At 32.3% G+C, this 16,111-nt stretch overlaps 1 protein-coding gene across 1 annotated transcript; it reads right to left on the bottom strand.

Annotated features, from left to right (window-relative positions):
* Nucleotides 1-1,699: 1,699 nt before the first annotated feature.
* LOC132753957 (uncharacterized) lies at nucleotides 1,700-13,175 on the bottom strand. The gene is made up of 11 exons (XM_060744530.1): nucleotides 12,960-13,175; nucleotides 11,520-11,545; nucleotides 10,301-10,381; nucleotides 8,285-8,414; nucleotides 7,289-7,317; nucleotides 6,612-6,716; nucleotides 5,912-6,062; nucleotides 5,676-5,701; nucleotides 4,091-4,192; nucleotides 3,002-3,119; nucleotides 1,700-1,957 (listed from the first exon to the last, which is right to left on the bottom strand). Exons 1-11 carry the CDS (start codon nucleotides 12,991-12,993, stop codon nucleotides 1,821-1,823), a joined length of 939 nt encoding a protein of 312 aa, XP_060600513.1. The 5' UTR covers nucleotides 12,994-13,175; the 3' UTR covers nucleotides 1,700-1,820.
* Between the last annotated feature and the right edge of the window lie 2,936 nt (nucleotides 13,176-16,111).

Here is a 16,111-nt window from a genome sequence, read left to right as displayed (position 1 = left end):
GAGAAATTTTGTACTCACTTGGACACCAGGGACACACTTCAGTTAAGTTTTCGCTGTAAGCTGGTATCTCAATAAGTACTGAAGGGAATGTGTTGAAAATTACACACTGTATTGTCCCTTTGGAACAAGTTTTAAGTCTTTGTACATGTTGCTATAGGCAGTGATCAATGTAAGAAAGTATCGGATAAATTATCTGACAAATTGCATATATCATGATGATCCATCAGGAAAGGCAATGTTGAGAAAACATACAGTCTAACATGCATGTATTTGTATTCGCTTAGGCAGCAATACTCCGAATTTATTATTTAAAAGTATGCATTTGAAAAACGAAAGGAGATGGAGGGAGACGTTGAAAATGCTTATACTTTTGTAAAAGAGTGGTTGAGGGGGGCAATCATAGATGTTCAAAACAATACTAGTACGCAGTTTAGTAAAATGTCAGACTGAAGTTTTTGTAGGGACATTACGGAAAATAGTTAAACCATATTTACATGTATATAAGGTAAAGAAGGATTGATAACTAGTGTTCGTAAATGAAGTTGTGGGAATTTTATTGGAGCTTTTAAATATCTTGATTTCATCAAATGGGACATTATATTAATTGCACAGAATCACTTCAAAGTTATCATTTGCAAGGCATGGTCTTTTTTCAGCAGCTTTGAATGTAGCCGTGCCTTTTATAGTTGTTGTAACTTACAAATTCATACTGTACTAGTATTTACTTACTTTTACTAGTATTTGGAGAATTATTTATGGTTATTTATACTATGAAAACGAGGTATTATTGCGAACAGAACATTAATCAAAAGGCTTATCTTGACATTACTTGCTAATAGTTAAATTTATTGACCTTAATAAGGGATAATCGTTAAGTGCGAAAATCAATCGATACTATTCATTAAAAAGGAAACCCAGTTCTTGAATAGTCTGTTAACAAAGTAAGTACCAAAAAATCATGACAGAAACTCAAGGTAAATATATCTTTATTACATATGGAAATAACCGGTGTAAACAGAATTATGTTTGTAAACAATCAACAAAGACATGAAACATGAAAGATATCAATGTTTTAAAGACAAACAAACATAATTATATCAAAATGTTATTTAATATACATGTACTTGTGAATTAGTTTATACATACGATTTCAAGAGTACATGATTTTGTTTCAGATTTTTGACATGTTATATGTTCCCATAACAATTTTTTAATACAGTAAACCGCCTTTATCTGTTAGAAAAATGAAATTATAACACAGTCATGTACAGAGTATATAAACGTCACCCGTTATCCAATGAAAAGCGACATAACAAACGTGCAACATTCAAAATTATTGTAGTGTAAAATAATCACAAAGATATATGTAAAATGTAAATGTATAGTATACTTTATAGAATCTCCTGCAATCTCTGACGTCAAATGCATCATGTACAAAATGTACCTTATATGATGATATACATCTATATTACAATCATTAAACCGCCTCCGTGGTCGAGGGGTTAGAGTCGATGACTTCTAATGCAGTTACCTCTCTGGCGTGGGTTCGATCCCCGGGAGATGCTTTGGTAGTTTAGCGTGGAGGAAGGTAGTCTAGTACTGGTGTAACTCTCCAGGAACGATGGTTAGGAAACTACCCGCCTATATGACTGAAATACTGTTGAAAAAGGCGTAAAATGAAACAAACAAACAATACAATCATTACCTCTATATAGTTTTATCATTGAGCATGCAAAGTATTCCTGCGCAGTGAAAAAAATACCAAATTGTTTTACATTTACAGTTTCTATTTACATTTCACAAAATGTACTTATGTATCTTTAGAATACAGAAGGTAAGATAAAAAAAAATGAGAAAATCGAGCATATGAAAAACGACGCATTTCCGATCGTGTCAGCTCCAGAAGTAGGGTCAGTTGTAGAGGCTACAGAAGAGTTGGGCTGATCAGAAGTTGACCCTGATGGAAACAAACAAAATCTCGATTAACATACATTAGCAAAAATAACATTCATAGTTTAAACTGTTTACCTTGGTCCCTAGAGAATACAAAATGTTGGGATGGAATTAGTAGTCCGAATTGCTACAGAAATTATTTTTTAAAGCCTCACTGATGAGGAGCGTGGACTTTTTAACAAGCGAGATCATTATACTGTTATAAAATGAAATGTTATTTATAGTTTGAAACGTTAACTTATAAAATATCCGCTCCTTAGTGCATTATAAACCTCATATGTATGAAAGTTCTTTCTTTGTAAAATTACAGTTACAATATAAGCGAGGGTTATATAAACAAACAACGGCCATATAACCTGTCAAGAATCTGGTTAACGAGAACCTCCCTTATCTGTGAATAACACAGTCATGTACATACAGTATATAAACGTCACGATTATCCAATGAAAAGCGACATAACAAACGAGCAATATCAAAAATTAATGTTGTGTAATATAATCACAAAGATATATGTAAAATGTAAATATATTGTATACTTTATAGAATCTCTTGCAATCCCTGACGTCAAATGCATCATGTACAAAATGCACCTTATATGATGATATACATCTATATTACAATCATTAACTCTATATTGTTCTTATTATTGAGCATGCAAAGTATTCATGCGCAGTGAAAAACTACCAAATGAATGTATGAATGTTCTTTCTTTTTAAAATTACGGTTTATTTTGCATGTTACTAGCACATTAAATCTTAATAAATACAATTTTGTACCATAAATATAATACTTTTACACTGTTCTGTACATATTTTAACTTATTATTTGTATACTATGTTGTTTCGTTTTGGGGCTGGTGGCCTATTAATTCATAAAGATATTGTATTGTACATGGACCTCTCCAGCTGTTTACAAGCACATGTATGCTATTATTGAAATAAAAATGTTCCCTAAATATGCATGAGTCATTATTATTCAAGATCATGAGCGTAATTTTGGTATATATAAATCTTAGTTCCGTTAATAAATTAATCTTTTGTTGTCATACCTGGTGGCCCATTGCAAAGGTCTCCTTTACAGCATTCAATTTTAACCGTGTCTAAATTCATAGCCGTGCATGCTAATGGGGAGCACGTAGTGGAGGTCATTCCCGCCACATAGGACGTCTGTAAAGTAAATCATGTACCCTTAATCATTTTCCCCACATGATTCTTCATACTATATACATGGTGTATCTAATGGTCAAGGTGTCTGTCTGTCTGTCTGTCTGTCTGTCTGTCTACCCAGCGATCGTATTTTCGTGACTTACTCGGATCATAATATTTATCTTGATGTTTCCTCAAACGATACATATTTAAACATTTAGCAAATTTACAGGCATGTATCATTTTACATTACAATATATATGAATTGGAAAACAAGCATAACACTTATTTTAGTTCCTTTCCATACTGTTAAGTTCCAGGAAGTGTTTTAAGAAGTCATCGCATAGTTATTTTATATACATGTACATAATACAATATACATGTGTGATAATAATACAATATAAATAACATGTAACACCTACATCGAATCAATTAATCGTGACTGATCAATACCGATTCATGCCGTTAACTTATATTCAGAAAAATGTCATTTTAACAGTTTTCTTTTTGTTTTTAATTTTTGTCTGCTACTGCAAGGCAAACATCACGACAACTTATCTTTCCAAGTTTTCATCATGTTCGTTTTGCTTAAGACTACAGTTCCGATTCGTTGATTCAAACGCAGTGAAGTCTTGATAATTAAATATTTTTGTATTTGCAATCTTGCCTAAAACAAAAACCGTTCTATATATACATTATATAAACATTTATATAGAAACATTTGCCTTAATCTTAACCTATCTACTCCGAAATCATATCAATTGTGTTTCTCTTTTTTTCTAATTAACATCATTTTAGATTGATGACTTCAGATTACATTATCACTAAACCAAATTATTATCTTTTAAATACACAAGTAATGTTAGATTCTACAAAGAAAGAAAGAACTGTTTAAGGAAAACTTTTTTTGTTTGGTTTTTTTTGGCCTATGTGCCACCAACCAAACATTTTTAAAATATCAATCATTTTAAATAATAAGAAATATACATTACCATACAGCCGAATTCGGTCTGTGGACAAATGGTGTATACGTTATTAGCCACAGCCTCGTCAATGCAGTCTGTACCGTTACAGTTGATAGTGTAACAATACTCCTTTAAATACACAGAAATTATATACATCACTTTGAGTGGCGGCATATTTCCTTATACATAAAATGAATCCTAAGTCAACCAAAATTCATTAATTTCGGAAGAGTATATTGACCCCCCCCCCACCCCCCATTATTCATATAATTTATATGCCTGTTTAAATTAAGACAATACATGATTACAACATAGTTCGTATTGTTTTTTTTTAAGTTATTAATATATTTCATATTGATCTTTTCTCCTCTTTATCTAGACTACTAGTCTATACTGTTTAAACTTAAGACTTTCTTAAGAACTTACTTTTATTTATAAGACATATGTTGTTTTTTTCTTTTCATTTAAATTCTGCTTTGGAAAGCCGGCGATTCATTCGGGTAAACCGCTTTTATTTATTTTTAAAAAGTATGTTTTATTTTCTTTGTTCGAAAGATATAGAGATAATATGTATATTTATTCTTCACCTGATTATTTAGCGTCGATGTATTGTATGTTTTATGTGTTTTACAAGGTAGTTTAAAAGTAAGTAACTCTTTAAGATCCATTATATATATATATCATATAACCTGTCAATTTTTTTTAAAGATATGTCTTATACAAAGGCTTTTTTCTTTAAGGCATATAAAATAGATAAGGGGATCAGTATACTCTTCTGTGATTTATAGATAAATAAATGTACAAAATTTAATATTCATATTAACACAGGTGAAACTGGGTGTAAGTAAATAAATAATTAGTTTATTATAATGACATGTGCATTTCGACTGAATTTTTTAATCCCATAGAATTACTTTTTATCACTAAAGAGTTAAAGAAATAGTTGTATTTTGCAAGGTACACTATTTTGTTTTTATTTAATGTGCCTTTTAAAAGGCTAAGTTTAATTTCATAAACACATTACAATATTTAGACTCTTTAGAAGAAGTCTTGGGTTCTTGAAAATTAAGACACATCTGAAAATGTGCTGCTTTAAGAAAATTAGCTATATTTTAAATATATATCCTTTCTGGCATAAGGAACGAACATAATCCGTGCAACATCAGTAAATTATATAATCATACTAAATCTAGAGGAAAGTATTTTTTATCAATTCTGTCAAGCGTTTCATTGCTAAACACAATTATACATTTTTATTAATGGACAATGAGAATATACAGTGAAAATTATAGTAAGTCTTGTAGGTTTCTAAAATATTATGAAAAATTAAAGATAACCAGTCATCGAACTTGATCAGATTATTTCACGAATATAGAAATATACGAGTATACTGACTTGTATCGTGCCAAAATATAATAGAGAAAAAACAGAACACCTGAAGAAAGCCTAACACGGCATAATTGAAAATAGTGCAGGCTCGGTTTTATTGAGTCTGTTCATGGACTGTACTGGAAAGTGCAAATTAAGACGCATTTTTAAAACCGAAAAAAGCACCTGCATTGTAACTGAATTATTTATCTGAATAATAAGATGACAAAAAGATCATACTCACAACGCCTGGTTGTTTTTCTTGAACACCTGTAATTAGTCAAATTGTTACTTATTTCAAAAATTCAATGCATTGAAACTGATATCTCACTCTTTCCCAACTAATGTCCGACTGTTTGTGTTAAAATTATAAGTATTCAAAGGCAGCACATTGTGATTTGTCGAAAAGGCATGAATTTTATGCTGAATTATACATACAATTAAAAACAAAAAGAAAATTAATGACAACTTTAAATTTACCGTCATTACAGAGTTCCCCTTTACAGCAATGGACTGTCATTGACATGCCTTCTGGAAAGTTATAATTGGCGCCGTTAACGCAGGTGACATCTCCGGTGTCTTCCACACAAAGAGCTGACTCATAAAACTGATCACCATCAATTCTTGAAAACTGAGGGTGAATAAGTTAATACTGAACATTAAATTTCACAACTTTTATACTTGGTAGATAGAGGAAAGTAACACATGTTGAAATGAAGAAAGTCCGCTTTACAATATTTATCATGTTGTATTATTATGAAATATTATGTGGCTGAGTGGTAAGGGTCATTGACTTCAAACGACTTGCCCCTCACCGCTGCGGGTTCGAATCTCGACAGGGACTTTGGATTCTTTATTGTGAAGAAGCTATCCAGCTAGCTTACAGAACGTCGGTGGTTCTACTTAAGTCGTACCTATACTGTGTCGGTGTGACGTAAAACTCAATCAAACAAACATTTAGAAATATTATAACAATTTTTAGAAATATTTTGTATTGTTTCTTACTTAAAAATTATACATGAACATGTATATATTTTACAATTTTTTTTGAAAAATAGCCATAAAACTAAGCATGGGTTGTATATATTTCGCAAAAAGTAGAGTTATCTTACAGTGTATTTGAAAAGAAAAAAATATTGTAAAAAAAGCAAAGAGAAAATTATTGTAAAATAAAGTATACCATGCAAGAACCATTTGGAGATCGACGACACAACCTGGCTTTCTTTTCTCTAATTGCTTTCTGTAGACAACCTTCAGAATCACACTGTATGCCGTAACACTGGTCCTGAACAGGAAATGAATATTAATGTCGTCTGCATTTTTTCTAAGTTCCAGGTTCACCAAAGACTTATCAGTTGAGAATGACAATGATATTAGTCACCGGCCCATTTCAGCAATATATACATTATGATATCATTTCTTAACTGGTGCCAGGACCAGAGTACAGATATTATAATCGTTATATATGATACCATGTTCTTTTACAATAATATTTTAACTTGGTAATTATTGCCAACGAAATTTTATAAATTATATGGCATTGTTGAAGTGGATCTTTACTAATCAACATCGCCAAGCAGCTCGGTTATATAAGTCTACTAGCTTTTATACTCGACCATATAACATATATATAGGAACATGTAATAATAAACACGTTTCAAAGGTATATTTTGTTCAAATCTGTAAATTCGCTGATTTTTATCTCGCAAAGTATTGGATATGTGAAAACAATAAAAAAAACTTAAGGAATAAAAGACTTAGTATTCTTATGAAAAGAAACATTAAAACGCAGTAGATTGAAAGTAATTCCGACATTCTTTTGGTAAAAAATCCGACAACTTTAGTTAAACAACTTACCACATTGGGTTCATCTACTGTTGAAGTCACTGTAATTAAACGAAATAAAATGACGCTTCTTGAATTTTATACCTAACAATTATGTAACAAAATAAGAGTCAATGTCATATTGGAATGTCTATTCACGGTGATTCTTTACAATAAATGATTACACATTAAAGTGGATGAAAACCGACCAGTTTATTATCCTGTTGATTTGCATATATCGTAAATACTCTTATATTGTTGTACAAGAAGTAAAATTACTCTTCTGCATCAGTTTGTCATAATGTGAAACCATTGATTGAAACATAAAAAGCACAACTCCATGGTATACAAATTTAAATTCTAAAATGATCAACAACATGATGTATATACTGGAATTATGGTGTTAGCAGATATAAAGTTGCTGGAACTTTTGCGGATAATTTACTGTTGAACATATCCTTAACACTAAATATACGATTTAATAATCTTGATCTGAGATTTATGTTGATAATTTACTGTTGAACATATCCTTAACAGCAAATATACGAAATAACAGTCTTGATGTGGGACTTATGTTTAACATGTCCTTAACGATGTAATACTGATTGTAAGAGGGTCTTGATCTGAACCTTATCCCGCTCCTTTCGCCCTTGTGTCCGCTCCGGGTGCTTGTTTGGTGCCTTCTGTGTGTCCTGCTTGGGTGTGTCCGGAGGCGGCGTCCTGTGAACGTTGCCTTTGCCTTGTTGATCTTTATTCTTGTTATTTTATGTTGATAATTTACAGTTTAACGTGTCCTTAGCAGCAAATGTACGACATACATGTATAACAATTATTTTACGAGGGTCTTCATCTGAAACTTATGAATCTTATAGTGTCTTATGTTTTTATAACACCGGATTATTCTTGGCAATCTCGATTCTGATCTAGCAAAATGTACTCAAGCAGTATACAATAACCAGATCAAGATACTTTTATAATAATTATTTGCAAATTGAAGAGTAAAGCTATAACACGGGGTTTTGAACTTACTCGATTCGACGTTACATTTATCAGTGAAACAACAATCTTTTGCGATTATACTTCCGGAAACATTCAACCAGCTTGATACGCATTTTGTTTGAGAGCAGGACTGTGACACCACACCGGCAACAGATGATACCTAGATAACAAACAACTCATCTCAAATACATACCAAAACAATTATGAACATTTTTTTACCGGTATTATTTCCATACTTCGAAAGTCTATACTGTCGAGTTTTTAATAATCTGTTACTTTTGCAGAATCTTAAATTCGTGCGTAACTGGAATTTACGCCATTTAGGGTATATATGTAACGAGATCGTGTCATTATATTATTCTGTCGATGTTCATATTTTAAAAAGAGTACATGAATGTATATTTTTGTTGCTTTTAAATCGGTGGTTATTCGTGTTTAATTACAACATATTTGCATGCGTAGGTTTACTTTGTAAACCAATATGTATATTATAAGCTGACGATAAAACGCTGTTTTTATTGCTTATTTCAAAAGTGTTACAACGGACGACTTAATGCTTGTTATTTGCATGTTTCCGTAATATTTACGAAAATGCACCAAGTTTCTTGCTTGGTGCATTTTTTGTGCGTTTTTACATACTAGAAAACCATTCCATAATTTAAATCCATTTTTTTAAACATTTTTTTCCTGAAATTAGAGGCGATAACATAAATACTTGATAGGTCACGACTTTTTAAAAATCACGTCTATGAAAATGAAGCCGTATATTGGTGTCAGTAGAAGAATCAAATATGACTTTTGTGCATTTTTATTTAAATGAAACTTAGTGTTTATACAGAATATAGTTATGTCTGTCTGATAAGAAAAAACATAGCCATTTTCCGACCAAGAACTACAGTAATTTCAATGAGATTAAATATCTGCATTATTTTCTTATGTACTTATGCATTTGGTGTATATGTACTGTCTTTTACAAAAAAAAATATTTGAACTAACGTCTAATTGTATTGCATAGGAGGGAAGACTTTTTTCAATGTTTATTTCTTCAAAGTCTGTTTTATCAAGTAAATAAAAAAGCATAATTTTTATTTTAAGTTATACAGATTTTGAACGGGATACGAACAAAAAGCCCCCCCCCCCACCCCTGGACGAAAGTCTCCACCCACCTAAAAATGACATTGTGGACAAAAGCCCCCGCCCCATGAAATTTACACGTTGGACAAAAAGGCCCCATCAAAAATACAGGTAGGAAAGTCAATCAAACAATTGTTTTTTTGTTTTTAAATGCGGAACTTGATATATTGAGACAAGTCAAAATCGGTATGTTTAGTTTAACAAATAAAAGAAATAATTATTGTTTTAAAAGATAATTTACATTAAGATTCAAATTTAAAGGTACAAATGTTCTAATTTAATTTATTGTGTAATTTGTATATAATTCATTGAATATATGAATGATTTTATGTTTATTATATATTGTACAGTACAAATGTGAATGAACATTTTCAGAGAATTGCTTATCAACACTTATCAAGGAAACAAAAGTTAAAGGCGCATACTTTGTTTAGATTTATTTGCAGTATAACCCAACTTCCCGAATACAGCTAGGGCGTGTGAAAAAAGATAGTAATCAGTCAGGTCTATAAACCTTAGGAGGTCTTTTGTTTGATGGACGGAGGGGGGGGGGCTTTTGTCCTACCTGCATTTTTGATAAGGGAGGAACTTTTGTCCTAAGTGTAAATTTAATGGGGGGGGCTTTAGTCCACCTTGTCATTTTTTAATGGGGGGGGGGCTTTTTTTCCGGGGGGGGGCTTCTGTCCTACATTCATTTTCCAATGAAAAGCAACGTTACAAACTTGCAGTTTTATAAAGATTCGTTATATTGGTTGCTGAAAATACATAAAGAAGAATCTGAGATATATATAATCCTCGGCCAGCGCCTCTTGTCATGATTCTCATTTGGGGCTAAATCTTCCCGTATATTCCCTCAGCAAGCCACAACACTTAATTGTATATTTATGATGTACATGTATAAAAATAACATACCTCACATCCATTCGTGCCATTAGCTGGACACTCACTTGCTGTCGTGCATGATCCAACAGCACAAGACTTTTGAATACAATTCTGAAATGATCAACAAAATTATGTATCTGCTGAACAATACGTCATATATTTATATAACAGGTAATACTAAAAGTTAGATCTATCTTAGATGTAAATGAACAGCACCGGGCACGGTTACCCGAGGGGGCACCGGACAGGATCGAGGCAAACAACGAGAGTTGTGTCGTAGCATGGGATTAAGGCGTTGATATTTTTTTTGCTTATTCATAACATACGCGCTATTTCATACTCGTTCGTGTTTTTTGATAAATGTCGATTTACCAAACAGAAGCACACAATAAAACGACAGACTGGAACCCAGGCTAGTAGGCCATAAACAAACGTAGGGCCTATTGCATAAAAGTTTATTCATGATTCATCAATGTGAAATGTCTACATATATTTGTTCATACTTCGCGCCTCTACTGTAGTCGAGCTAACAAAAGTTTCAAAATATTAAACCTACAGTGTAAGGACTATGCAGCTATCTTTATTAAAGGCCCATTATGTCCAAGATAGTCTTTCATTTCATTTTTTCAAAAGCTTTTTTTATAGTTGGTGTCCTGTTATAGTTTCCAAAATAGAGTAAAACAGAATCCCTAAAGAAAGTCCAACACAACAAAACTGAAAATGTTGCAGGCTCGGTTTGATTGAGCCTGTTAATGGACGGTACTGGAAAGTGCCAGTTACCGTCCACGCCCCCTAGCACCGGCTTAAGCAGAATTCAACATTTAACACGAAAATGGTGAACTCCAAAACCTCATTTATCAATTTACTGAATTGTGTTTCGCATATGTTGCTCACAGTTATAGTTATTTTTATGAACAGCCGCGCGAGGAATAACAAATTATCAAATTGTGTTTAATGGCCATACCATACTATAAGGTTTCTATTTATTGTTTTAACCAACAATACTTAAACATGTGCAAAGAATAGTACATACATCAATATTATGCAAATTAATTAATACAATATAGAAAACACACATGTAGAAATATTAATTAATTGAATTCTACTAAATAGTAAGAAATGTGAGGGTTTCGTAAGAAAAACGCCATAACAGCTAGAATAAGGCTAGCTTTTCCCCACATAGCTTATATATAATTATGTAAGTCAAAATATTGCTTGAAATCTAATTAAAAACAAAAATCATACTCACGTAGGCGAAAGATACATGTGCTATGCCTGAAATACAAATAATATATATACCTAAATAGTGTTTAATATGTTTACAGTATGTTAGTAAAAATGCTTAGGGCAGTTGGTAGTAAGCTTAGTAGATTTGGGAAGTCAAGCGATATTTAAGTCATTTATGGCTTAACAAAATCATATTGTATTCTACCACCGTATCATAATATGGAAATGAAAGCCATCATGTGAGACAGATGTTATAAAATATACTATCATTAAATGATCAAATCACTGAATTGTGATAACAAATCAAATGTATTGATCCACAGCTGGTAAGCCGGTTTAAATACAAAAAAGATGTAGTAAAATACAAGATCGATGAAAACAAGTTTTATGATATGAGCGACATACACTCGTGATTTATATACATGTATAGCTGAAGAATTATCCATTAGAAAGCGTTCATATTTGTATGTAAAGGGTTGTAGTAAAGTACTATATGATTTTATACTATACATAATATTTTTTACATTTTCATACTGTTGTACAAAATCTATCTTTATTTTATTTTATTTTTTTTTTGGTAACGCAAAATCGTCTTAAAGTTCAGCGGAGATGATAGATTTTTTTTGTAGATTAACTTAAAATCTTGGTCATGTTTGTCGGATCTGTATGTTTTTTTTGTATTGAATAGAAGTACATTGTATATGATACATTATAATTACATCGGTCTGTTAGTTTACCAGGTCAGTCTTTTGAAAGTATTTTTAATAGTACGATTTTGTAACATGTGTATTTTTATGAAGATTTGGTTATCTTTACCCAAAAAGACAATAATCGTCAAATATTGGAAGAATGTACGCATTGTAAAATAAAAAAAGTTTTTATAAATAAAATGCGATTTAAAGGGACAATTTTAGTGTTGCTTTTTTGCATACAAGTTTAATCTGTTAGTGCCAAAGTATACAATAAAACGGTTTATCACATACCCGTGCCGATTTTGCAACCTTGTAAATATGTTATTGCACGGCCGTGCATATATTTTGACGTGACGTCATTATCGTAATGCAAAACATAGTGTAAAGCCGCGCTAAATGTTAGCGTTATACTATAGGCGCGTCAATGAAAAATGACTCTCATTTGTCTATAACTGTCTTTATTTTGGGTATGTGATAAATAGAATATTAAATTCGTATAAGTTCATTACTGAATTTATTGAACTCGTTGAATAAAATAATATTATGCGAATATAATTTTATTCAACTTGTGCAATAAATTCAGTATTGAACTTACACTCATTCAATATCCTCTATGGCATGAAGAAGAAAAATAACTTTAAAATGAAATATTGACTGTTTTTAAAAAAAATATCTACATATACTCGAATAACTGTATATATATCACACCATAACACAGTTTGTATATTATAACAACAGTTAAAAGATAAAATATATAAAATAATACCTACAAACAACCAGAAAAATCTTTTTTAATCCGTCCATGATGAATAGCAACCAACTCAAATATGTATACGCATCAACCGATCGTGACTTGAGAAAACACAGGTATTCGACTAAAATAAAATATCCTATGATGAAAATCAGTCACCTATGCGATTTCACTGCTCGATAATTGCTAGGTTACCATTTTTATGTATCATTTTACTTCATATTATTACTAGTATACAAGTAAACATCGATTTCGCGGTGGAAATATTGTAATAGTCTTTGACTATCTGTCCGACAGTCTGTCCATTTCAACATTTTAGGCTTCTTTTGGTATTGTTGTGGCAATTTTCAATATAGACAAGTGACAATTGACAAGCCTCATTAAACAGACGGTTTATGCTGGTGGTTTTTAAGTAATGGACGAACGTCTCAAGTCCGTCTATCAGCTTCATTCCGTCAGTAATCTTAGGTTTTTTTTTTTTAAAAAATAAGGTAATCACACAAATTGCCGGTCTTAGTGGTAAAATGATATATAGAGATCAAAGAAAGAACTCATAAATCCAAAATGATGGCATTACAACCCCGGTGGATTAAAAACGCGTGAAAATGATTACATTGATACATAATTTTTATCAAATATAATATGTAATGTTCCAGAATTCATGATGATTTTCTGAAAAATCCTTATGCAAGACAGGATCGACCGGGGCTCTGCCTGAGTCAACCGGGGCTCTTCCGGCGTCTTTCGGGAACGACCGGGGAAGCACCTGCATAAACCATAGCTTCACCTGGGCTCTGCCTGGATGATCCGGAGCACATCCTGGATGGTTAGTTGGGAATTACCGTAGTGCTGCCGGGGTAAGTGTGACCGCAAAAATTAATTTCACCCCGGATCGTCCCGGACCATCCCGGTAACTTACCGGGATGGTCCTTGGCTCTGCCGGGAGTAAGTGAGACCGCAGCTTAAAGTTGCAAGAACTTGTTTCGCAATTGGGCCTAAATAAATAGGCTATGTTTAAACCATAGTCAAATTGCATAATTATTTACCTATATTTTATTCAAACATCCTCTTGATAATTGACTGACTTAATACTTAAATTATACGTAGATGGCATAGATCCAGGAGTAAAAATGAAGATTATATCTGAGTATCATCTATTTTTGTCGAAACTATCCAAAAGATAGGCTTGGAAATTGAAAAAAAAAAGCGCATTTCTAATTGTTTTCAATACTATTTTTTCTTTTAAATGAAACTTTCTGCTTGCTAACACATAGTGTATATTTTCCAACAAGCAAACACATTTAACATACATTTGGTTTGGGGTTGGGGTAATGTCAATATGGCTCTTGTCTCAATATGTTTCTGTAGCGAGAAGACATGGTATTATCGGATCTTACATGATCGCTTTTTCATACAGAATATCATTTTTATTTTCTTTGTTGGTTAGTTTAAAACAATTTGTGATTTCGTCTACATACTATGCTTGTACTGGTTGGTGAGATAACTAAATCACACTGAATCACTTTTTTTTTTTAAATATCTTTTTTATTCTTGTGTAGAATCTATATTTTAAATTTTTACCCACCTAAACAAAGTTCATTTAAATAATCATATGCAGTACATTAAAAACTTTAAATAAAATTAATTAAATGTTTCATTTGCAAGATAGAAAACAAAACAAAAAATGGTCGGAAATTTCCAAAATTGAAAAGTAACGTCTTACTGTAATTAGCTGGGTATTCCAAATTTTTTTAGCCTTAACCCCGAGACAGAAGCCCTTCATTTAGCTTATGACGTCATATTTTCTCACGTACAAATGTTCTTTAAATTTTGACGCAATAAAATGACGTCAAAAACGTGCCAATTATATATTAAACATGTTGATAACAATAGAAAAAAAGATATATGGACAAACCGTTTTATATTTGGAAAAAATGTGTTTTTGGGGGTTTCATGAAAAATATGGATGGAACGCTCGGGTATTTGCCCGTCCGTCTGTAGTCCGGATCAATATCCAATTCGTTTATAAGCTTCATTCCGTCCGTGATCTTAGATTTTATAAAAATGAGGAAATCACATAAATCGTCGGTCTAAATGGTAAAATGCCACATAGAGATCAAAGAAAAAACTCATTAATCCAAAATAATGGCACGTCCGTCCTTCTTTCCCACAGTCTCTGTCCAGAGCAATAGAAACCTATCTAAGGTATTGACTTGAAATGTGAATAGGTGGCAGATAAGAGAAAGGCACTTGCCAAAAACTACAACTCTATATAGTCAAGTTTAATGGGGAACGGTGACCTAGTGGTTAAGGTGTCTACCTCTCAACCCAGTGATCATGGGTTCAAGCCCTAATCGGGTCATGACCATGATTCTTCATATGACACCAGTACAGGTTGGTTCCAGGAAGCGGACTCGAAAGTGATTAATATAAGTTGTAAGATCTTGTTTCGCAATCGAGCTTAAATAAATATGTTAAATCCATAGTCAAGTTGTGTAATTATATTCCTTTACTTTATTCAAAAATCCTTTTTTGATCATTGACTGACTTCAAACTGAAATTATACGTAGATGGAATAGATCCAGTAGTAACAAAGCCATGTCATCTTAAGATTTAGATTTCTTTAAGTATCAAGTATTTTTTGTCCAAACCATCAATTCATCATCGACACTATAGCTACAATATCACCAAGCACTATAATATGACCGAGTGAACCGTGTACCGAAATATTGCTGCTCCTTTAATTTCTAAGCACCTCGCCGATTATTCCTAATCAAAGCTTATCCGAAAACTGACGGAAATAGCCGATGTGTTGCTATTGTTCGAAGATGTAATCAACCAATCAAAAATTCTTACTTTCCCACCATTTGAAGAATTAAACAAATATTTCCAAGCTGCAAAAAGTACGGTGGTACAGAGGTGACAGTTGTGCGTTTTTATTTATCTCGTGTGTACCAGATATTATGTCGTGGCAACGAGATACTATGTCGTGGTCACAAGGTACTAAGTGTCGTGCACACGAGATAATTAAGTGGTGCGCACGAGATATTATGTCGTGGCCACGAGTTACTTAGTCATGCACACGAGATAATTTTACTCTGATTATCTTGTGCGCACGACTTAATTACCTTATTCTTACCACATAGTAACTCGTGCCACGACTAAATAATC

The sequence above is a fragment of the Ruditapes philippinarum genome, unplaced genomic scaffold (assembly GCF_026571515.1).
Source record: "Ruditapes philippinarum isolate M1 unplaced genomic scaffold, ASM2657151v2 ctg1909_1_1_1_1, whole genome shotgun sequence".
Taxonomy (NCBI): domain Eukaryota; kingdom Metazoa; phylum Mollusca; class Bivalvia; order Venerida; family Veneridae; genus Ruditapes; species Ruditapes philippinarum.
Note: the sequence above shows the minus strand (reverse complement) of the source record. Positions and strands in the feature narration are given on the sequence as shown.

What these genes read in the sequence shown, in the direction of transcription:
- LOC132753957 (XM_060744530.1), bottom strand. Translation starts at nt 12,993, where the DNA reads ATGGACGGATTAAAAAAGATTTTTCTGGTTGTTT. An exon ending in AGGGGAACTCTGTAATGACG is followed by an intron (nt 5,702 to 5,911) that starts GTAAATTTAAAG and finishes GACTAATTACAG; the next exon opens with GTGTTCAAGAAAAACAACCA. An exon ending in AGACCGAATTCGGCTGTATG is followed by an intron (nt 3,120 to 4,090) that starts GTAATGTATATT and finishes TTTACTTTACAG; the next exon opens with ACGTCCTATGTGGCGGGAAT.